The 22,618-nt window shown below is 42.4% G+C and overlaps 1 protein-coding gene across 1 annotated transcript in view; it reads left to right on the top strand.

Moving 5' to 3' along the window:
* The window catches only part of NCKAP5 (NCK associated protein 5), a 363,982-nt gene that overhangs the window by 160,112 nt on the left and 181,252 nt on the right, over positions 1 to 22,618 (top strand). The window contains exon 4 of the mRNA XM_058809518.1: positions 3,874 to 3,933. Coding sequence (XP_058665501.1) covers positions 3,874 to 3,933 — 60 coding nt within the window. The remainder of the gene's footprint in view (positions 1 to 3,873; positions 3,934 to 22,618) is intronic.

The raw sequence follows: 22,618 nt of genomic DNA, 5'->3' as shown, positions 1-22,618 counted from the left end.
GAAAGGACAGTGTCAGGGTGGATGGAGCCCTTCTCCCAGGGGATCATGGCGCTTAAAGTTTGCTGAAGAATTAACTTAAGTTTCAGATGATATTTCTGAAATATTTCCCATTCTTTTTGAGTCTTGACTTTGTTCTTCATTAAAGATAAAACTGCATTTCATCATTAAAACAGTACTTAATTACTATTTATCACTGTAAATACATCCTGGTTCTGTATAGCTTAGGTCTTGGCAAATGGATATATTGCAGCACAATTTTACTTTATTCAGAAGCTAATTTAAGTAATATCTTTCTTTGTTAGATGCAGGTGTAAAACCCTATATCTGGCAGTTTCTGAATCTGAGGTTTCCAAATAAAAATGAAGATCAAAGTTTGGGAAGCTGAAGTACACTGCTAGAGTTCTTGGGTTTATTGTATCAGAAGCAATACAAAAAGAACAACTGAGAAAAATTGAGCCTTTCATGGACTCAGCGTGGCTTTTATTGTGGTGCTTGATCTGGGGAGATGTGTTACCACATCAGGAGGAGCATCAGCATCTGTTCAGAATTAGGGGATAATTCTGATAATTAGGCAGGGGTTTGTGCCTGAATTGACTTCCCTGCCTCTGTCCTGTGGATGGGGAGAAGCTGGAGCAGAGCAGCTCTGTGGTGGAGCCCTGAGCTGTCACTGCCACCTGATACAGGGATTCTTTTGTCTGGCAGTCAAATGAGTGAACCTGGTGGGAAAGGAGTGTGAAGAAGGAATTTCAGTCTAAGGAGAGTTCCAAATATGCAGAATTATTTAGCACATTTGTGTTTTTCTTGGAATAAATGGGCTTTCCTCAAACTGTTGTTTTTTAGAACAAGCTACTGCAGTATCTACCAGTGATACTGAGATTTGAAATGTATCTTTCTTCCATGCACACACTGACTACTTTTGTGCTTGGTTCCATCTGGAAAGGATATAATTGAATCCTTTTTTGGCTTCTTTAATTATTTCTTTGCAAAGTCTTTGGCTGGGAATTTTGCCACTTACAATACAAATATTCAAACCTAAGAGCATAAAGTGTGCTTTCAAAGAGCATTTTTGTAAACCTTTTATCATTTGGAGGTTTTTCAAAAGAGAACATGAGACCTCCTCAATGAACATGTTTTAATTTTTTAAATCCCCAGAGAAGATTTTGTTTCCTTGCAGGCTGGCTTTAGTTGCTAATTAACTTTGTTAATTAAACATGCTATGGGGATGAAACATGCTTGATTAAAAATAAATAAAGCCATATAGCAACAAAGTGATGCTAGTGTTTTTTCCTATTTAAAAGCTAAGATTAAAAAACGAGATTAACTTTGAAGCTACATGTCAAATGTTCTCTGCATTTGAAACATCTGAAAGGCTAAAGCAGCTAAAATCTTATGGTTTTTGCAACTCAATCATAGCAAAATGTTTATTCAGTCGTAACACCATGTTAAAAATGGGGGCTGAGAGTAGCCACTGAAGGTGCTGCCTTAATCAGAACTGACTGAGATGGTGGATAATAACCACAGGGTTTGTTTGGTCATCCTTAGACATGAAGGTCCTTGTTTTTTCCTGTCATCCATCTCATATGGAAGCTTCCAGCACTGCACATTAGTTTGAAATGCTGTTGGCTTGTGCAGGGACTCTAAGCACGTTCCTTGCCCTGCACACGGGCGTGTTTGTGTGGAGGTGGTGGGAAATGGCTCGCAGCAGGCAGTGGGCCAAGTGCATCCCTGAGAGAGCTCAGAGCAGCCTCAGGGATGCCTGTGGTCCACGGGCATGCTGAGCTGCTGCCACTCATCCTGCCCAGAGGAGGGAAACCATCCGATGGTCTGGCTGTGAGCCCACAGCTCCTTCACCTGGGCAGCGCAGGTGGGAGGGGGAAGCAGGAGCACAGAGTTTGCTTGCCTCAAAGCTGAGTGTTTGTAGACACTGTTGGAAAAAGTTGGCTCTTCTGTACCCGCTATGGCACTGTTTTTCCCCTCCTCCACATAATAGTCAGGTTTCTTTTTTCTTTTTCTGCTATTTAAATATGGTTTTGTTCCTAATAGCAGCAATGCTACAAACAAAGTTAGAGAATGCTTTGCTGTCCTTCACTGGGAAAATTGCTAAGAAAACCCTTTGGGAATATCTGTTTGAATGATCTTCACCCAGTCAGGGAATACCTGGCATTGATGGAGGAGCCTCTTTATGAATAGACCTTGAGTGAAATTCATTCTCATAAAATTCCAGAAATGTGTAACTGATTCTGTGTTGGAGTTAACATGGAGTGAGGGAAGTAGGAGTATTCCTGATGTAGGAGACATAGCTAAATAAATCTCTCCAGACCACTGGCAGGAAGTGTATGGAGGAGTGGTTTGTGGGGAGATTTTGTTTATTTTCCCCCACCCCCCACATATTTTCTCATAAAATATCTTTAGGCATTTGTTTTGCAATTAAAAGGTCAAAACCTCCTCAAAGGGAATACTTGCTTTTTCCACTAGAACATATTAGGGCACTGAAGCAGTGCAAAAATGCGAGGGGCTATTTCCAGCAGATGAACTAAACCCTAAAAATAGGATTAACCAGTTTTAAAGTTTTCCTGTGATAGTATCTGAGCAAGGAAGGGGGGGAGTGGTACATGTAGTTTAGAAGATGAGTTTAGGACACCTATGTTAAGGCTCTTGACTAATTGCACTTCTCAATTTTCCATAATTTTTCACATGTGCCAACAAAGGTCTAGATATCATGCTGGAGAACACAAACACAATTTCTGCAGGGCTGTGGCTGTATCATCTTCAACTTTTGCTGATATTCAGTGGTTTCAGCATCATCCCTGTGTACAGATCAGGATTTTGGCAATGCCTGGTGCTAATCTGATACCCACAATTGTTGGCTGTATGGGGAATGCTGATGGGTGCTGTGACAGAGACTCAGCTTAATCACCACATCTTCTGCTGAAATGGAGAGGGGGCCTGGTGCAGTGACCCAGGCACACTGAGCTGTGACTGAGTGACAGGAGAGCTGTCATTCCACAGGAATTAGGCAGGCACGTGCAGATTTCTCTCATCAGGAATGGTGCTTGAGAAATGCTCTAAAGGCTACTTTTTATTCTGCAAGTTTGGGAATACCATAGAGCAGTTAGTTTTTCATGTTGGGTAAGACTGACCCAGTCAATGATAGGAGCATTTTCCAAGCCTGGGTCCTACTTCTGCCCTGGCTTGGCACTTTTGCAGGTTTTTGGGGGATGGAGTTTCCCCAGGCCATACAATGGGAAATTATCTTTCCTTTTCTATGTATGCTAATCACTACTTTTCATTTCTTTCTTACAACTTCTCAGTGTACTTGAAAATGTGTTGTGGTTGCCAAATCCTTAATTAAACAAATTAACTATTAGTTGAGTTGAGCCAAATATTTGTATAAGGATCTTATATGAAAAAAGGCTAATTAAAAAAGATCTAATAATTCAGTAGTTGCAAAATGCATCACAGTGTGTTTATATATAGAATAGAAGTTTTTAATTTCAATTTTATGCATATATTTATTGATGGTGCAACAGACTTCGGGCATGGTGCAGAATAAAGCTGATGTGCAGGGCTATAGGAAAATAAATAACACAATCTGATTTGCACAGTCTGCTTCCATATCACCGACATGATGAGCTGCTTTGTTGTTTGAGTGAAGCAAATTTGGATTCAGCTGATTTATTGAGAGCTCTGTCAAACTGCCACGGAATGAAATAATGAAATAAATGAAATAAAAATGAAATAATAACACAACCACCAGGTCCTGCAGGGGAGCAGAGGGAGGAGAGCTGGTGGGGGTTACCCCAGCAATGCGCAGGAATGGGGGAGCCAGGGGAGAGTGAACTGCTGCTCACAGGCTTTTCTTTCCTCAGGGAGAAGCTGTGTGTGGCTCGGCTGCAGCGGGAGGTTGCCCAGAGTAAGAGCGAAGGCGCCATGGTAAGCTGTGAACTGCTCACTACTTTGCAATCCTTGTCCTGCTCACCTTTGGGCTGGATGGAGGTGGTCACTGGAGCATCCATGTCTTGGGCACAACAAAAGGTTGCCAATTTATGGCATAAATTGGCATAAATGTGAGGAAAATGTTCATAAATGTGAGGAAACTCAAGGCTTGGTTTCCTTGGAAAAGCCATGGGAGAGAAAAGCTGCTTCCGTTCCTCACTGGAATTAGAAGCAAGGCAAGCACAGAAAGGCAATTTCAGATCAAAAGGCAGCAGATTTACTTGCCTGTTAAATCATAGCTAACCACAGAAAAATGAAAGAACACAAGCATGGAAGCTTAGAAAAACCCCTCAATCTGATAATTTTGTAAATCATGTAATGCTCCTTGTATCTTCATTTTTTGTGTACCAATTCATGAGATTAGCCTTGTGAGCAAAAGATGAAATGGCAGATTTTTAGTTGACCGCAAACCTCAATTTATAGAGTGCCTTATCTCTTCAAAACAATTTTCTTTGGGAGCCAACATGTGCTGAGTGTGCTTAATTACTTAATATCTGAGGAACTGTTTCCATCTGTTAAGGAGTTTGTTTGTCCCTGTCTTCATATAAAATGTCTTAAGCTTCCATGGGAGAAAGAAGGCTTGTTCAAAAACCTTAAAACCCAAACTATCCCCTTGAACATATGTGGAAGTGCCAGTGACCTGAGTGATTGCACAGTTGGCTGTGAAAGACTTTGGTGGTCCCAAGTTTGTTTAACTTAGTGGGGAGCAGCTGTAGCAGGTCTCTGGGGAGGGGATGCTCTGTGAGCTGTGGGATGCAGGGTCCTTAAAATCCCACCTGCCTCCAGTGAGAGCCATTTATAAACCTTTAATGATTAACATGGCGAGATGAAGGTTTGGAGGGACCTCAGTGACAAGTGGGAGAAACCAGCTCTGGGTTTATTGCTCCCACCACAGCCCCAGATGTGCCCAGCCCAGGTGTGGGAGCCGCTGCCCTCTCCCATCCCAACAACCCCCCCCTATTCCTGCCCTTGGGTCTGCAGCATGGCTGGGCTGGCCACAGGGAGTCTTTGAGATGGGGTTTAAGCAGTTGGGAAGCCTGGCCTGTGGGTAATTTATGAGAATGGGCACAGAAGTCCTGGAGGAAGTGGGGAACAAACTTTTATCAGGTAAAGTTGCAATTCAGGAGTCCGTGACTGAGATAAAACTCCTGCTGCCTCCGGGAGGAATTTTGCCTGAGGAAGAATGGCAAAGATCAAGCATTGGATTTGCAATTGCATTTTAGTTTTCAGTGTAAATAAATGTCAAAATCTGGGAAGAGCTGTTTACTCTATTTGAAATATTTCCTTTATTTTTTTAAAACTAGCATTCCCTTGGAGGCATAGCAGTAATATAATATATTGAGTGTAAAATATACTTAGTGGGATAATCCCAGACTGTGTGAAATGAGCAATACTGATTAACCTTCCAGAGCTGCTAAGGTTTTTGGTATGTGCACCCACGTTGTGGTCTCCTCTCTTGCCTGTCAGACACTTTCTGTGCTTTTCACTATGGGTTTGTGCATCACTTCTCTCTGTGACCAGGGTGTAATTTTGTGTAATTTGTTGAGAGGCCAAGTGTTGTAACCCATTAGGAGCTGACAGGTAGCTCTCCGGGGGTGCACTCTTCCCCCAAGGTAAATACTGGGTCGTTTTTTCCCTCTTCCCTGAGGGCAAGAGGCACAATTATCCTGAGCTAGAGCCAGCGCGCCTGTGGAGACGATTGCTTTGAAGCAGTTGATGTATGGAAAGTTCTTTGTGTCTCAGAGCTGGTGATTTTAATATGAAACACAGCAGTCATTAATTAACATTAATGAACTTGCGCGGCTGCGAGCAGTGTGGGAGCAGCCAGGGTCCAAGGGCTGGAGCATTTGAGCCCAGGGGAGGGCAGGGATTAACAAAGTCCTGGAGCCGCGTTCCCAGGGCGAGGAGCCGGCAGCACACCCTGGCTTTGGAGCAGATCCTTTCCAAAGTAGCAGATCCTTTCCAAACGCTTGTAGCCAAATTTCAGTGAGGGATTTTGAGCCAGCAAGCCCTTGGCAACAAGCATGGGGGCTCCCTCCTGAGTGGCACTGGCTGCCAGCAGCCTGCCTGCAGGGTGCCCAGCCCGTGTGCTGCTCTGTGCCCTGTGATGGGCATCCCCTGGGGACAGCAGGCTGGGCAGGGCCACCAGCCAGCCACAGGGCGCCCGAGGGCCTGGCCCTGCTGTCACCGGGATCAAAGCAATGGCATCCCCCAGCCTCCCTGCCACGGCTTTGTTTAATTACTAATTAGCTAATCGCCTTTACTCGCTCCCGTTTGCTTTTTGTTTGTTGTGCTGGTGAGATCGGTGTTGAGGTTTTCGTGTAAACAGCTCCTTCGTTTGGGAAGGGCGCAGGTGACAGCACGTGGCACCTTTAGTGGCACCTGCAGCGCCTCGCTGGTTCACGTGGAGAGCATTTCTTGCAGTGGGAAGGAAGGCAGGGAGCACAGGGAGCTGCCCTGCATCCTGGGAGCTGTGCAGAGCATCACACAAGCCTTTGGCAGGCTGGCACCTCATGTAATACCCACTAGTGTTTTCTGCTTCTTTAAAAAAACCCACTTCTTTGGGTTTTGCTGGCACAGATAGGTCAGGAGGGTAAGAGGTGACCACTTTATGTAAAACACACGAGGGTGTGTGTAAGGCTCACTGGCTGGACAGTGGTTTGGAAAAGGATCTGGGGGTGCTGGTCGATAGCCAATTGAATATGAGCCAGCAGTGTGCCTTGGTGGCCAAGAAAGCCAATGGCTCCTGGGCTTCATTAGGAATGGTGTGGCCAGCAGGAGCAGGGAGGTCATTCTGCCCCTGCACTTGGTGAGGGCACACCTGGAGTGCTGTGTCCAGTTCTGGGCCCTCTGTTTGTAAAGGATGTTGAGATGCTGGAGTGTGTCCAGAGGAGGGCAACAAGGCTGGTGAGGAGCTTGCAACACAAACCCTGTGAGGAACGTTTGAAGGAGCTGGGGCTGTTTATCCTGGAGAAGAGGAGGCTTAGAGGTGACCTTATTGCTCTCTACACCTTCCTGAAGGGAGGCTGTAGCCAGGTGGGGTTGGTCTCTTCCACAGGGCAGCACTGACAGAACCAGAGGACACAGTCTCTAGCTACGTCAGGGAAGGGATAGGTTGGATATTAGGAAAAAACTTTTCACCAAAAGAGTAATAAATACTGGAATGCTCTTCCCAGGGAGGTGGTAGGATCACCATCTCTGGATGTGTTTAAAAAAAGACTGGATATGGCACTTGGTGCTACAGTCTAGTTGAGGTGTTGGGGAATAGGTTGGACTCGATGATCTTAGAGGTCTCTTCCAGCCTCTTTATTCTGTGATTCAGGGAGCAGGGAACATGTCCCCTGTCCCTGGGGGTGCTGGAAGGATGTGGTGCAGTGAGTGTTCCCTGTCCTTCCCACTGGGATTCATCCAGCACCCAGGAACCACAGCAAGGTGGACATGTACATAAAACAGAGACTAATAAACACAAAGCATGTGCTGTAGAAGCTGCTACACTGGGGTGGCTTTGCTCACAAAATGGGTCTGTGCATCTGTAAACATCTGGTGAGTGATGATGGAAAGGATGTACGCAAGGAGAAGTTTTCCTGAGGCTGAAGATCAGTCGGTGTGTGCTGTGCGGTACCAGCGTGTGCGACCCACAGTGCTCCCCAAATAATTGGGTTTTTGATATGTCCCAGAGTTACAGTTTTCCTGACTGATTTGTTAGTGGAAGGTACTACCAGTGAAGGTGAAATGAAGATGCTTCATTTCAAGACAAACATCACCAAAGCCATACAAATAATCTTGCAATACGTTTTTTCCATATCTTTGTATGGAAAATCTGATACCTGGTATATTGGATGATGTGGATTTATGACCTTACTCCAATTGTGAACTGAATCATTCAGGCTGAATACCTGACAATTGCTCAAGTTTCTTTATTTTATGAACCACCATCAGTAAATATTGATTGTTCACTATCAAAATGTGGAATTATTGCAAATCCATCCCTTGAAAGTTCCAGCCGTACTGACCCAGAATTGTTTGGCTGTTCCTGTCACTCATGGCCTTTTATTTGATAGTCTGCATGTTCACAATTTTCTTAGTCATGTCTCTTCTGACTCATCAAGGATGACTCTTTGTAAAGGAAATTGAGATGATCAGTTCATCTGTGTACACTTCTCACTGCATTTGATGGGGACTGTGCAGGTGTCTGTAGTGACAGAGATTCCATTTTTAAAATAAGCAGCTTTCAAAGCAAATCACAAGTTTATTTCAAAACATTCTGAAGACTGAAAACCATGTTAGTCATGAAAGTATTTTTTGTATCTTTGAAGTGCATGAATTTTCACCTTTGGACACAAAACATAAGCAGGAAAAGTGTTCATTGTGAAATTTTCTTAACAGTGAACAGTGCCAGGTTAGGAAAAATATGAGAAAAATGTTGCCACACTTTAACAGTAGAGTTCTTGTAGCAGAGTGTTATTTTAGCAGAAACTAGTTTAAAAGCCTAAAATGAACCAAAAGGATATACAAGTACATTTTGAAAGCTTGAATAAGTTTAAAAATTACCCAGAAAAAAGTTGCATTTTTTATTTCATACCTTTATTTGTATCTGTGCTATACAGTTTTGTTGGTTTGTTCTTTCCATCCAAGTCCTTCAGTTCAACTCTATTTTCCATTAGTTCAGTGGCCTGTAACCTACATAAAAGAAATTGTACCACTCTGGCAATTTAGCTGTGAAGGTTAAAGTGGGATGCTGCTGCCTTTTATATCTACATGGGTTTCACTTAGGGTGGGCCCTAGGCTCTGATTTACCATGTGTCCTGCTGCGCTTTAAGTGATGCAAAGTGATTATCATGGGCTCTTCCTGGTGCCCATCCATCCCACACCTGCACCCTTTTGTTGAGAACACACCATGTTAAGTGAATGTGAGCTCCCCACTGAATAGGTTTCCACCCTCTGGTAATCCTTCTGCATTAGATTGATTTATGAATGTATCAGATTCTTTGTTAGCATGTAAACCACTAATTAATTTAAAGCTCTCTGTGGAAAAATTAAAGCCCTGGTTAAGGCTTTCAACAGGCTCAGATGGTGCTAATAATGGAAAACCAAGTTATATTAATGAGTTTTGATGCGATCAGCACAATTCTTGCTTTACAAACAGTTTTTGCAGTAAAACAGTGGAGGCTGCAAGTTTTTAAATAAAGAGTGGAAGAAATAGAAAAGGCTTAAAAAAACTAGCAGAGTCAGTAACATGTCCCATTATTATAAGGAACTGAGTCACTTCTGCTTGTTACAAGTTTCTTAAATGTAGTGGATTTAGATATATGTAACAGTCTCTTCAAAAACCACAGGAAGTGCAAACCACTCTGGTTGCCTGATTGAAACGTAAATTGTAATCAGCTTTGAGAAGATCTGCCTCTTCTCATCAAGCACTGCCAAACTGGAGCGTTCACATGGAGATGGATGTGTTGAAGTGTAGAAAAGGTCTTGACTGAAATTGCATTAAAGTCAGTTGAAAGTTTGACTGCGCTCTCATCTTTCCCAAATTGCCTGGGGGTTTGTATGCATTTTGAGTTGTTTGCTCTTTACTCCCGTTCAGGCTTTTAGCACGGGTGCTAGTTTTTGGTGAGAAGAAAGAGACCATACCCCAGCTTGATGCTGTGAGTGAAATGAAGATAGAAAGCAAAATTTATTTTTTTTTTTTTAATTCCTTGTAGGAAGCTGAAAATGCACAGTTGGAGAGGCAGCCCATGACTGTAGGAAATTGTGCCTCTCCTGGGAGCTGCATTTACCCCTCGTGGTGCTCTCGGCTCTCCCAGGGCACTCAGACACCGGAGTGATGAATCCTGCCATCCCCTCCGGCCGTGGGGGAGGCTGCTGTAGCAGCAGCACCCGGGTCATTTAAAAATAGAGGATATTTAGTAATAAATGAAGTGTTAAAGATGAGGTACAAAAGGCTAAATGTTCTTTCCCACCTTCTGGGTCCTTATGTTCTAGGAAAGCATCTATCTGTGCTTTAATTAGAAAGTAGCAGAGAGAGCGCAAGTATCTGTTTTGAAATGTCTCATTGAATATGAAATATCCTAAACTAGAAAAAAGCAATCTGGCCCTTGTGCTGTCCTCTCTGTGAAGCTGTGTATTTATGCACAGAGAGCCCTGCTGTCTTGCTCTTTTTTCTCAGAAACTCCATCATACTGCCCTCATGGAAGCTCATTGACATTAGCAGCAGCTTTAGCATCAATAATGATTATCGAAATTCTTTACAAGCCTGGTTTAATGCTCCTGGACCTCATTAGTTTTTCATACTTCATTAGGCCAGATGCCCTCATTCACAACTTTGCAGTTTTATCTTCAGTGGTTTTCAAACATAAACCCTTATGTCCTGTATACCTTTACCCAGGACACATACCCTTATGTCCTGGGTACCTTTTGTTATTTGCTTCAAATGTGCAAATATGTGGATGTGAAAAATGCCAATCACTTGTTTTTTAAATTTTTTAAAGTTTAATAGTAATAAAATGGTTGTAAAAATAGTAACACAATTAGAGTAATAACAATTTGGACAAATTGAATTAAGACAATACGAGACAATAAAAACAAAGAGTTACGGACATCCGGGTACCTTTTTCTGGGCATCACGAGCCCAAAAAAGGACACCTGTTAACCAAGGATTAACCCTTAAGAACAATAGCCCGTTGCATATTCATACACTTCATTCATGATGCATAAATTCCATTCAAACACAGGATTCTGTCTAATCAGTGTCAACTTCTTCCTTCTAATCCTAACAGCACCTTCAAGGTGGGAAGAAGTTCGTTTCTTCTGATAAGAAGGCAATAAATTCCCTGTCTCTGAAAGATTTAGGTGTCCTGTGGCTGCTATCTATCTCACTGCAAGCCCTTTCTTAAACAAAGCATCTTACATAGCATAGTTTCAATTTTAACAATTTTTATAACCTAAAACTGTGTTTAACACAATACTTAAGAAAATTAATACAGCATTGTTTTCTAACAACACATATAATATTCATTCTAGTATTTGCGAAAAGCCAATCATAAAATACATGCATTTTTCACATGGATATTTAGAAATTCTGTATTTTAAAGTTATTATGAATTTAGGTATTCTCTATGATTTAAGTTGCTGACACTTTCAGCAGTCATTTTCCAACGAGAGACCGATTGCCTGTGCTAAGAACCGGCCGCTGTTCCAAGCCAGGGTCGCTCTGGGGCTGGCAGTGAGCTCCGAGCGCGGTTTGTCCCGCAGGCTCCGAGCGGGAGAGCTGGCAGTGAGTTCGGAGCGCGGTTTGTCCCGCAGGCTCCGAGCCGGAGAGCTGGCAGTGAGCTCCGAGCGCGGTTTGTCCCGCAGGCTCCGAGCGGGAGAGCTGGCAGTGAGCTCCGAGCGCGGTTTGTCCCTCAGGCTCCGCGCTGGGGAGCTGGCAGTGAGCTCCGAGCGCGGTTTGTCCCGCAGGCTCCGAGCCAGAGAGCTGGCAGTGAGCTCCGAGCGCGGTTTGTCCCGCAGGCTCCGCGCTGGAGAGCTGGCAGTGAGTTCCCAGCGCGGTTTGTCCCTCAGGCTCCGCGCTGGAGAGCTGGCAGTGAGTTCCCAGCGCGGTTTATCCCGCAGGCTCCGAGCCGGAGAGCTGGCAGTGAGCTCCGAGCGCGGTTTGTCCCGCAGGCTCCGAGCCGGAGAGCTGGCAGTGAGCTCCGAGCGCGGTTTGTCCCGCAGGCTCCGAGCGGGAGAGCTGGCAGTGAGTTCGGAGCGCGGTTTGTCCCGCAGGCTCCGAGCCGGAGAGCTGGCAGTGAGCTCCGAGCGCGGTTTGTCCCTCAGGCTCCGCGCTGGGGAGCTGGCAGTGAGTTCCCAGCGCGGTTTGTCCCTCAGGCTCCGAGCCGGAGAGCTGGCAGTGAGTTCCCAGCGCGGTTTGTCCCTCAGGCTCCGAGCCGGAGAGCTGGCAGTGAGCTCCGAGCGCGGTTTGTCCCTCAGGCTCCGAGCCGGAGAGCTGGCAGTGAGCTCCGAGCGCGGTTTGTCCCGGAGAGCGATCCCCATGGATCGGGCCCGGCCGGGCGCTCCCCGCTGGCGCCAGCAGAGGGCGCTGCAGGCACGGGAAAGGCGCCCCCGGAATTCCCGGGCCGCGCCGGGATCGCCCCATTCCAAAGGCAGCGCTGCTCTCCCTGCACCCGCAGCGTCTCCGGAATCAGCGGCACGGAAACACCAGCGCTCCAGCCAGAGAGGCAGAAATAAGCTTTTCCCCTTCAGCTGGAGCTCACCGAAGTGGTGTCTCACTCTTCAGCAAGTCAACGTAAAAACGAAGTCAAACAGAGTTATGTAAAAATCACTGAACACGTAAAAAAAAACAAACAAAAAAACCCAAAAGAAAACAAAACAAAAAAACCAACAGCAACATCAAAATGCATTTATATAAGGTCTGGAAGTAAAACAGAGGCAATGTGTAGAAAGCATGTCATGTTGGCTAAAGTGCCCTCCAGTAGAAATTGCCATTTTTAGATAACAAAGCAGGGGATGTACGGTGCAGAAAGGGCAGGGCAGTCTCAGAGCATCCATGGCTGGACGGAGTATTGGCGTGGCACTTGGCTCCAGCGTGAAGCAAATCCTGCTTTATGACTGGGAGCAGATGGATCCTGCTCCAGGCAATACCTCACTGCCTAATGGCAGTGATGTGCCCATGCACTAATAACAGTGAATTGCAGGCATTTTCATATCAAAGGCTAAGCTCTGCAATCCTGAGCTCCTCCAGGCAATGACAGGAGTTGACTCAAGTAAGCCACACACTCACTGGATTAATATTTTTGCAAGGGTGACCTGAATAGGGCCACCAATCTGCAGGCTGAAAAGGCAGAACATTTCTGCTCTGGTTTTAGCTCATGCAAAAAAGGGATCTCAGGTAGGACTGAATTAGTCACAACATCTAAGGATGAGGAACAGGAAAGGTGAATGTGTGCACTGGGCCAACAGTTTTAATTTTATGCAAACTAGGAAGGTAAATTTATACAGATTAATAGTAGTGAAACTGCTGTGGTATACTTGGTGTTGCAACTTTGTTCTTGAAGTACCTGGGGAAATTAGTGTGTTACAAGAAGTAAAAGAAGTTGCTAGATTTTTGTTGGGCTTGGTTTGTTTGGTTTATTTTTTGGTGGCCAGTAGTTAAATTATTACTGTAGAATTTATAATACCAGCAATCGCTTCTGTAAAAGGTGTGTTTCTGTTGTTAATTTGGGAAACAGAGAGAAATCCATTAATTTATCTTCTTAAGACTTCTTTTAATATTTTTTTAATTAAAGGTTTTTTTCCCTGCATGGGGCAGAAAAGGTTAGCAGGAAGGAGAGAAAGTTCCTGTACAAGGAAGGACAAAATTTATATACCAAGAGTCTCCCGGTTGTGCTGCTTCTATTAATTTCCCATTTATTTAAATTCATGCAGTGTTCTTGGGGCTTGTTCTGTGAAGTCAGTGCTGACCCTTGGAACGAGTCAGCTAAAGCAGTGCTTTAAATTGCAGTGCTTTAAATTGCATGTGAGAGTGCAAATTCCTTACTGGCAACAAGTTTTTGTTCAGCATCCAGCCCATGAGCCCTGATCCATAACTGCTCCACAGCACCAGGAGAGCAGGGTAAGGTTCTCCTGGCTTCTCAGTTCCCTCTGGGCAGTGACACAACATAGGTATACAGAAAATAATCTGCTGAGGGTGAATAAAAGAGAGAGCAGAAACTGGGAAAAACTCTTGGCCCGTTTCTGTCCACTGAACACTTTACAAGTAGACAGGAAAACTATTTACAGCTCATCTGAAAGAGATTTGGACTTTATATTTTGGACAATATTCTTTGTGCCATTAAGTCCCATGAGCTTTTTTGTTGTTTTTCTCTTGGCAGAGCATAATCACATCTCTCTGCAACTTCTCTCCAAGATTTAAAGGAAATATTAAAATGTAGTAAGGAAGTAATGTCTTCCTGTACTAAACCTATTTAGCTTTGTACAAATTCATATAATTTGGGCAACTGTGATTTTTCCTGTCCTTTCCCTTCCAAGTCCAGTTCTCATAAACTTTAATTCAGTTTTTGCTTTGTCAGGAATTTGCTTTTCCATACTTTCTGTTTGTTTTGGCTCCATGTCCATTGCATTGTGATAAGGCATCTTTTGATATTCCACGGGATCTTTCATAATGAAGATCTCATGACACAGTTTTCCAAGTCTGGAGCTGGTGATCAGACTTGCTTGCATGTCCTGCAAGAGGAGACTGTCTAGACTGTGGGAATGACTGTGATGTTTGGATTGTGTTATTTCCATACCGCTTGGCATGATGCACTCTCTAGTTAGTCTGGAAATTAATGATGGTGCCAGGCCTGGTCTAGGGCCTTACCTGGCTGTGAAGTGGCTTTTCTTCCTTCTCCAAACTACATGGAAAAGTTGTGCTTTCCATTTAGTACCTTGCTGTGTGACTGTAAATAACCAAGTGCTTAAAACCCTTCTTCACTACATTCATTAATGGCCGTGTTCTTTAACTTTGGTACTTTGGTGTCCTACAAGGTCTGTAATTACCTTTGCCACCTAAATCCTTTATAATCCTGGAAAATATTAAATTTCTGATCCAATTTGCAAAACAGGCTTTGTTGTCACTCTTCTGCTGTTTGTTTGCCTGTGTGGGTAGTGAACTCTTTGGGGAAAAGGCAGGGTCTTCTAAATAGTGCTGGTTGATGCTTGGATCCTGGAGTGCTTGTGTGCCATGGACAGTCACAGCCCAGGGGCTTGGAATGAATAGTGAGAGGGGATTTGGCTCAGTGTGTGCTGTTCACACTACTGCCATTGTGTAATTACATCTTTATGATGCACATTGTGATTGGCATCCATGGTGACATTGCTTATTTAGAAATAATTTCTGAGTGTTGGGGAAAAATCATTATCTCTTGGGAACCTCCTCTTCCTGGTGGTAAGCATTAAAAAGTGCCCTGTGGCAGTGGCTGGCACAGTTTTCCATTTAAGAAGCTTTTTCCATGGATGTCTCTAGAGGAGCAGGTCAGAATTTCCAGGTGCTTGTTGGAAATCTTGAGTTGTGTACTTCTTCCTGATGTCGTTCTTAATTAACCACCCAAAAAGGGAAAACCTGTGATGTAGGAGATATCGTCAGAAAATACATGCACTAAGTGAGAAGTTGAAAATTATTTTCATACTACAGCTAGCCTTTGAGAGTTGCCAGCTCTCATAGTCTAAAGGCAGGTGTACAGTGCTTGTGTCTTCCATCAGTGGATAAGGGAAACCTGTTCACAAATAGGTGGGAGGAGATAAGTGGAAGTGAAGGTGTGAAGACTGCAAGTGATCTAACACACATCAGAAGGAAGAGCCTGAGAAGGAGCATGAGCAGGTGAGCAGAAATACTCTAGTGAGCCACAAGAAACAAGAATATCAGCTCTGGAAATGTGTTTAATGTGTAAAGGGAGACAGGAAGGAGAAGCTTGCCTTAGTTTTGCTCTCTCCATGTAGCCACTGGCTTGCAGCTCAGTGCCTGGGCAGGAGCAGGAGCAGCAGTGCTTGGTGGCATTGGTCCCCATAAACCCACAGCAGCTGAACCAAAGCCTTGTGCACCTGATTCCCAGGAACCCAGCTCTGCTTGCATGGTCCTTTCCAGTGCGGGTGGTTCCTCTCAGCCCCTTTAGACAAGTTTGTTCATAATTCTCCTGTATTGAATTTGATGTCAAACTTGATGGCTTGAATGAGTGGCAGGAGTTGTTTGTTTTGGTAATATATTGCAGGAGTCCCCAGAAGCACTGGGGAAGAGCATATTTCCTGTTCTCTAAATGTGCAGCAGAATTTCTTTCTTGCCAAAACTGAAAGACTGTATAATCACAAAGAGTTTGCTAACCCACTGTTCATTGTGCCCAGTGGGCTGTTCCCAAACTGGCATGGCTGGGATTCTGGAAGCCTCTAAAGCCTCACTGGGCTGCCCTGATTCAGGGCAAAGGGGTCACTCTCCTGCTTTTAAAGTTTCTGCCCCAGTGAAAGACAAGGGAACTATGTGTGGAAATGATCTGAAAATTCAGTGTGCTGGCCAAAAGCTACTAAAAAATTCAGAATTACTCTCCTGACTCCTGTTTCAGTGCTCTGCATGGTAGAAAATGTTCATGCAAAGTCCTTCCTGATTTTTAATTATGTGATAATGTGTTTTATTGTCCAGGAGCAGAACTTCTGCTCAGTCTAATAGCTGCTGATTATTTTCAGCTAAGTGCTGAAGGTGGAAGTGGCAGAAGAGGCTCCACTACTTGGTTCTAGTAGTTAGTTCTTTCTGTAGAAAAGGAAACCTGTCTTTTCTCTTCAGGAATATCAAGCTAACACTTAAAATTGTCAACACTCACTATTAAGTTGAAAAAAGCCAGATTGTTATTTTTTGTCTTAAATGAGATGTGTACATGACTATGTGCAGTTAATAGATGAGGATAAACTAGGGTTAAATCCAATAAAACAGATAATCCTGCCTAAAAAGATTAATGTGGTAATGAAGACCAGAGAAGTAAGTGTCAGAGTTTTTATATCTGGTTCTGACCTTCAGCTGTACAAGTGCATCCAGGCTCCTTGTGCTAGTAATAAATGGGACTAAAGGAGTAAAGCCTCTAAAGGCTGGCATTTAGAGTTGAGCTGAATTTGGTCTCTGGAAACACAAATAGAAATTCTAATGGACTTATTACTGAAAACTGATAGTGCAAAAGTATATCAGGTGGAGAAAAAGTCTTTTAATTATTTCATTTTTACCAGCAAATGAATTAAAAACTGCATGAAAAATTGCTTGGGTTTTGTTTTTTTCATGTTCTGCCAGGTACCAGACCTTTAAACTCAGGCTGGCCCCTGAAAGTTGAGTCAGTTCTTTTGAGTGTCTGTGTTGTCAGCACTTATAAAGATTTTGTAGTGGCAGCTTTGTTAGAAATACCACAGATGATGTGCCAGCAAACAGAAAAACCGCAGCATTTCCCTACTGCCTATGGCAGTGCCTGCAGTGCTAGAGGGGTAAATATGGAAAACAGACATGTTTGTCAGAAAATGAAAGCAGTAGGACTCTGGAATCAATGCAAGCAACAGCTGAGTAAATAAGGCACCTTTTTTTGCAGTTACTTACCAACCATAAATGGGCTCTGCAAGTGGACACAGAAAAACTGTAATAAAATCTGACATGCTCATGAGGAATGCTGTAAGGAGCCTGAGGAAAAGAAATGCTGTATGGAAAGGTAGCAGCAAAGCAGTGATGCCAGAGGTGTTGAATGTGTCAGCTGAGAAAGGCAAATAGAAAAGTGTGTGTGAAAATGAAATTATTGTTTTATCCCAGATCTGTGGGGGTCTGAAGGCATTGCTGTCTGCTCTGAGCTGCTCTCTGACTGGCATGGTTAAGTTCTGCTTCTCTCAGCTTCATAAATTTTCTTTAGCCTCAGATCTATTTCAATTAACTCCTTGACATTCTGTTTACTAGCAGGAAATACGAACACATGAATGAGAAGTGCAGAAAGTGAAGAAGCCCTAACACTCCCCAGCATCAGGACAAAATACCACACACTATCCTGGCCTGTGGTAAATCCCAGAGCTCCCTGGAGCACCAGGGTTCCACTGACCAATCTGTTCAAGCCAAATAAAACTCTCAGAAGTGTGTTTTCTCCTGGTTTTATCCTGCTGCCTTAACTCCTATCTCAGGAGCACAGATCCGAGCGGGAAACGCTCGATTCAGCCCCGTGCCCATTTGTTGTGTGAGCATTCAGTCCTTTGGCAAAAAAAAGCATTCCTATCATCTAAAAGCCACCTTGGGCAGGGGCAGAGGAGGCACTGCAGATAAGCAGGGGGCATTTAGGACGTGGCTGTGTCCCTGCTGGGGGTTACTGTCACCCTGGCTGGGTGGGCTGGGATTGTGATGCTGCTCCATCTTCTGCTGCATCCCAGGTTACTTCAGAGCGCTGCTGGGGGCTCAGCTAAGCCTGGCCTTGTTCCTGTGCTGAGTCTCAGGCAATTCTCTGCTGCCTGGAGAGCCTGGTGGCCTCCTGCTGACCGTCAGGAGGGGTCAGTCTGGGGCAGGGACCTTGGCTGCAGTGAGTGGAGCAGGAAATCCTGCATTGCTTCATGTGGATTCCAAAGGTTAAAATCCAGCCCAGGTGTGCAAGTGTAGCACAAGTGACACATCACCTTTCTTTGACTTTTTCACCTGTCCCTTCTTCTTCTGCCCTTTCACAAACTGTGTTTTATTTCTGCTGGGCACTATTCTGTGGGGCAATTGAGAGATGTTTTAAAAGATTTTATTCCATTATCAGTCTTGATGAAGGGTGAGACATAAGAGGTGTAAAACTCAATGCCATTCCATCAGAAGCCAACCTATTTCCTGATGACAATACATTATAAATGTTTTTCAGCCTATTAGCCTTTGCCACACAATGCTGCTATTGCTTCTAACACTAATCACCTATATTTTGACCTCACATGGTCCCGCTACAATGCATCTTTCAGTTTTAATTCTCTCAAATATCTAGTATTTTTCCAAAGCTGTATTTGAAACTTGTTGAAAATTGTTTCTAGTTCCATCTCTCTCTCAATAATGTCACCTCTGTTCCATGACCTTCCTAAATCAGCTTCCACTGACTTAGGAAGAACTTCTTAAAAGAACTTGCAAGATCTTTTAAATGGACAGGCATCCATGTTTGAGAAATCAAACTCCAGCCTGACTATGCATTCATAGTCTTCAATGCATTTCTCTTCCCCCACTCTGTCTGGTCTTCACAGCCATTTGCAAGTATGCAAAAAATACTGCTCTGTGGTAATGTTTACATGGTGGCTTATCAAAATAAACCTGGTTAAAAGGAATTTAAATAAGTCTTCTGAGTCTGAGCTTTCCACTGTTTGCCACAGTTCATGGAACTATCTTCTATAGACAGTCCAAACAATGAAGACATGTTTAAAAACACTTTTGTAAATCTTTCTTAGCTGTGGGATACCCTGGTTTTCAGACCTCAAGGATTCTCTTCACTCCTTCCTGAAGTCTGTGTCTAGGCTGAAATTTCACCCAAACTGACAGCAAATACCTCTTACTTAGCTATAAAAGAAACCAGTGCCACATCAAAAATGAAATGTAACCTCAGCAAGTGCAAGTGTAGAAATTACCCTAAATCATGTGGCCTGAGGCTCATCTCGTGCACCTACACAGAGCACAGCTGTTGCTGTAGGTCACAAAAAGTGCAGAGAACTTGTACTTGAGAGAACTTCACACAAATCTTCTGGCCCTTGCTGCAAGACTTCTGATCCAAGAGAGAGTTTCTGCCTGCCAAATATAGAGTCCCATGAGATCAGGCATATTCTTGAACTTGGATCCTTCTTGGATCATTTGTTTCTTATCTTGGGTTAATTTATTTCTTATGTTTGTGAGTGGGGAGTTCATTCCATGGCCTGTTTGTTCAAATAAATCCACTAGAAAGCGGCTGGGAAGCCTGCAGTCTGTCACCAGCAGAAAATGCGGCTCTGAGCTCAGTCTGTGAGCATTTAGATGTGCAAATGCAGGCTATACCTGTGTTATAGTTCATGTTTTGGTGCCAGTTTTATTTATTCACAGATTCACTTTTGTTCTTAAGACAAACTCAAGTTCCAAAACCTCAGTTCTATTTCGGTGAGCTGGAGCATTTGTTTTGACAGACAACATTTTACCTTCTGTTTTCTATGTTGCTACGTTGAAATCCCTTCAGGAAATGTTTGAAAATTGCAGATCTGATAGAAAATTGTAGGAGAATCAAACAACTGACACTGAATCAAACAACTGACACTTTGCTGGCCCAGGTGGGTTAGCTCTTGCAACTTGCTCTCTGCACTCCTTTGTGCTGTTTTATGGTTCAAACACCATTATTATAAAATTTCTGGAGTCAAACAAGTGGGAAACATAAACAGAGACTGGGGATTTTTGCTTGTTTACAGCTGAAATAGACAAGGCTCTTTGTAAACATATATATAACATTGGCTCAGATAAGAAGATATTGTATATACCTGGTATAAAAAAAAAACCTAAACAACTTTATGCCTATTTAGAAATCTTAAAGTAATGCAAGAAACCTTACAAAAAACCCATGTAGCAAAGGGCTTGAAATTATAATTACCCACTGTACTCTAAGATGTTTCAGGAATTTTGTTTTTCCTTAGCAGTGCCACTCTTTCTAATTTTGTTATTGACAGAGTTTTTTACTTCACACTTTTGAGTACTAGATGTTCATATGGATTATATCTATCTTAATACAGTTTGCAATTTTTTATTTGAACTTGAAAAATATTTCATTATGTTTAATTTAGAGGAATGAGATTTCTTTAATTGCTGTGTGTAGAAGCTATTAAAAGCTCAATTACATTTGCAAATTCATTTTTAAAAGTGTTATCATTTAAAGATTACTAATTAAAAAAAATAATCATGACCTGACAATGTGGGACTTCAACTTTACTAATAATATTCTCTCTACACCCTTCAAACTGTAAGAAAATAATGTTTAAAATGGACACATGAATTATGCTAAGAACTGAGGCAAGTCTTCAAAATTGGGATAGCAATTGTGAATTTGAGTAAGGGAGACAAGATTTTCGAAACATCTATTATATTTTTAATATGTAATAATATATATAATAAATATGTAGCATTTGTATAATAGATAAATATATATTTATTATATATTTATATACACTTATATAAATATGAATGTATATAAATATATAATACATATACATAAATATATACATAATACATATACATAAATAAATATATAATACATATAATACATATGTAATATCTATAATATTATATATTATATATATTGCATATAATACTCATATATAGATATATATTTATATGAAGTATATAATATTCTATATAAATATATAAAAATTATATATTTTTATATATATTATATATATATATAAATTAAATAAATATATATATATAAATAATAAAATATGTATTATAATTATATGTATTACTTGACTCCATTCAGCACAGCAAATATGACTGAGCTGAGCTTTAAGGAGCTGAGGGAGTGATGGCTGCTGGGTGCAGATGTTCCAGCTGTGTGGAGCCCACCTGTGCCCCTGCTGCTGCCAGGGGCTGTGTCTGCGCCTGTGTCCCCAGGACACAGAGCTCACTTCACTGCTAATTCCTCAAAGACTTTGAGGGGCATTTTTTGCTATTTAATCCCTTTTCCCAGGATGACTCTGATATTTGGTGGCCTGTCATTGTGTGTTTCACAGAATTCAGGAGCTGCTGGGCACTCAGAGCTCACTTTTGGAGCAGTGGATGCTCACCACAGCTCCTGGAGGGGATGGGCAGGCAGTGGTGCTCACTATCCAGCTCTCAGCCAAAAGGTTTTATGAGCTATTTAATTTTTTTTTTCCCTTGTAAAATAAATGTTATCACACCTCCAGCTATATATACAGTACTGCTGGGGTAATAGCCTGCCTAATTCAGATTAATTGTAGGCTTGCAATGATAAAGGAGCTTCAGCACAGCAGTTATTCTGTCGCACAGATGCAATTAAAACCATATCAATGCGGTATAAATAATGCTAAATTAAGTTGCTGTCCCTCCACATGGTGGCAATTTTGAGCTAGTGCACAATGAAATCTAGCATCTTATTTTGTTCAGGAGGAGTAACTACACCAAGAAACAGTTTCTATTTTCCTTGGATGGCTCTGGAGCAGCTTTATCACCCAACAATATGAAGTGTGTAAACTGCTGTCACCAAAATATCACTAATAATAATAATAATGAGCATTTCCTGCTTTGTTGTTCATTGTAGAGGTAAGAAAAGCTTGAGGTTTACATCTGAAAGTCATGGGATACCTGTGTTAGTCTGAGATGAAGCTAAAGAGACAGATGTGCTAGCATATAGAAATTTCATAGGGGAAAATGCATGATTTGCTTCAAATTATTTAATTTTAGCTGGTTTTAAGGCATTTTTAGAAAATTCTGAAACAAATTATTTAATGTCAGTTAGATTTCCCTCTGTTTTTTTTTTTTTGGGCAGCCTGTCACTTTTGGAGCAGAACTCTATTCTCAAGAGCCATCATTTTTCCTTATTGGTATGAAAAAGCTAGAAGATACCAGCCTAAAATTAGGATACTGCTTTTTACACTATTTATATCTTACTGTTGCAAAGCTGTAGCAGGAATAAGTTGAAGGAAAATGGTTACATCATAAAATAATTGGGGCAAAAAAGTAGAGATTTAATATAAACCAAGGCAATGTCTTCCTTAGCTTCTGTAGTACAAATCTGTCAGGTGAAAGGTGAAATGAAAAAAATTCATTTTGATTGCAAAGCAGGCACAGAACCTCACCATTAACTTTCTTATTTTGAAGAGATGTGGAAGTAAAGCTGCCTCTCCTTCCATGAACCCTCCAAGTGTTTGTGTTAGTGCTGTTTTCACTTCAGTGCTTCACTGTGCTTTAAATACACCTGTAACTTCATCCCTGGGAAGGCTTTGGATGTTTCAGTGTATTTGTCAGTATTCCCAGTGTAGCTGAAAAAGGTAATGAGGGACAAAGGCATATTAACTGCCACTGTTGGAAAGCCCTGCCTTCAATAGACAATTAATTTAATCAGTCTTTCTTCAGTAAAATAATTCAGCTTTAAGCAGCCTGTAAAAG

This window comes from Ammospiza caudacuta, chromosome 8 (genome assembly GCF_027887145.1).
Source record: "Ammospiza caudacuta isolate bAmmCau1 chromosome 8, bAmmCau1.pri, whole genome shotgun sequence".
Lineage (NCBI taxonomy): Eukaryota > Metazoa > Chordata > Aves > Passeriformes > Passerellidae > Ammospiza > Ammospiza caudacuta.
The sequence above is the reverse complement of the archived record's forward strand: the minus strand, read 5'-3'. Positions and strand labels throughout refer to the sequence as shown.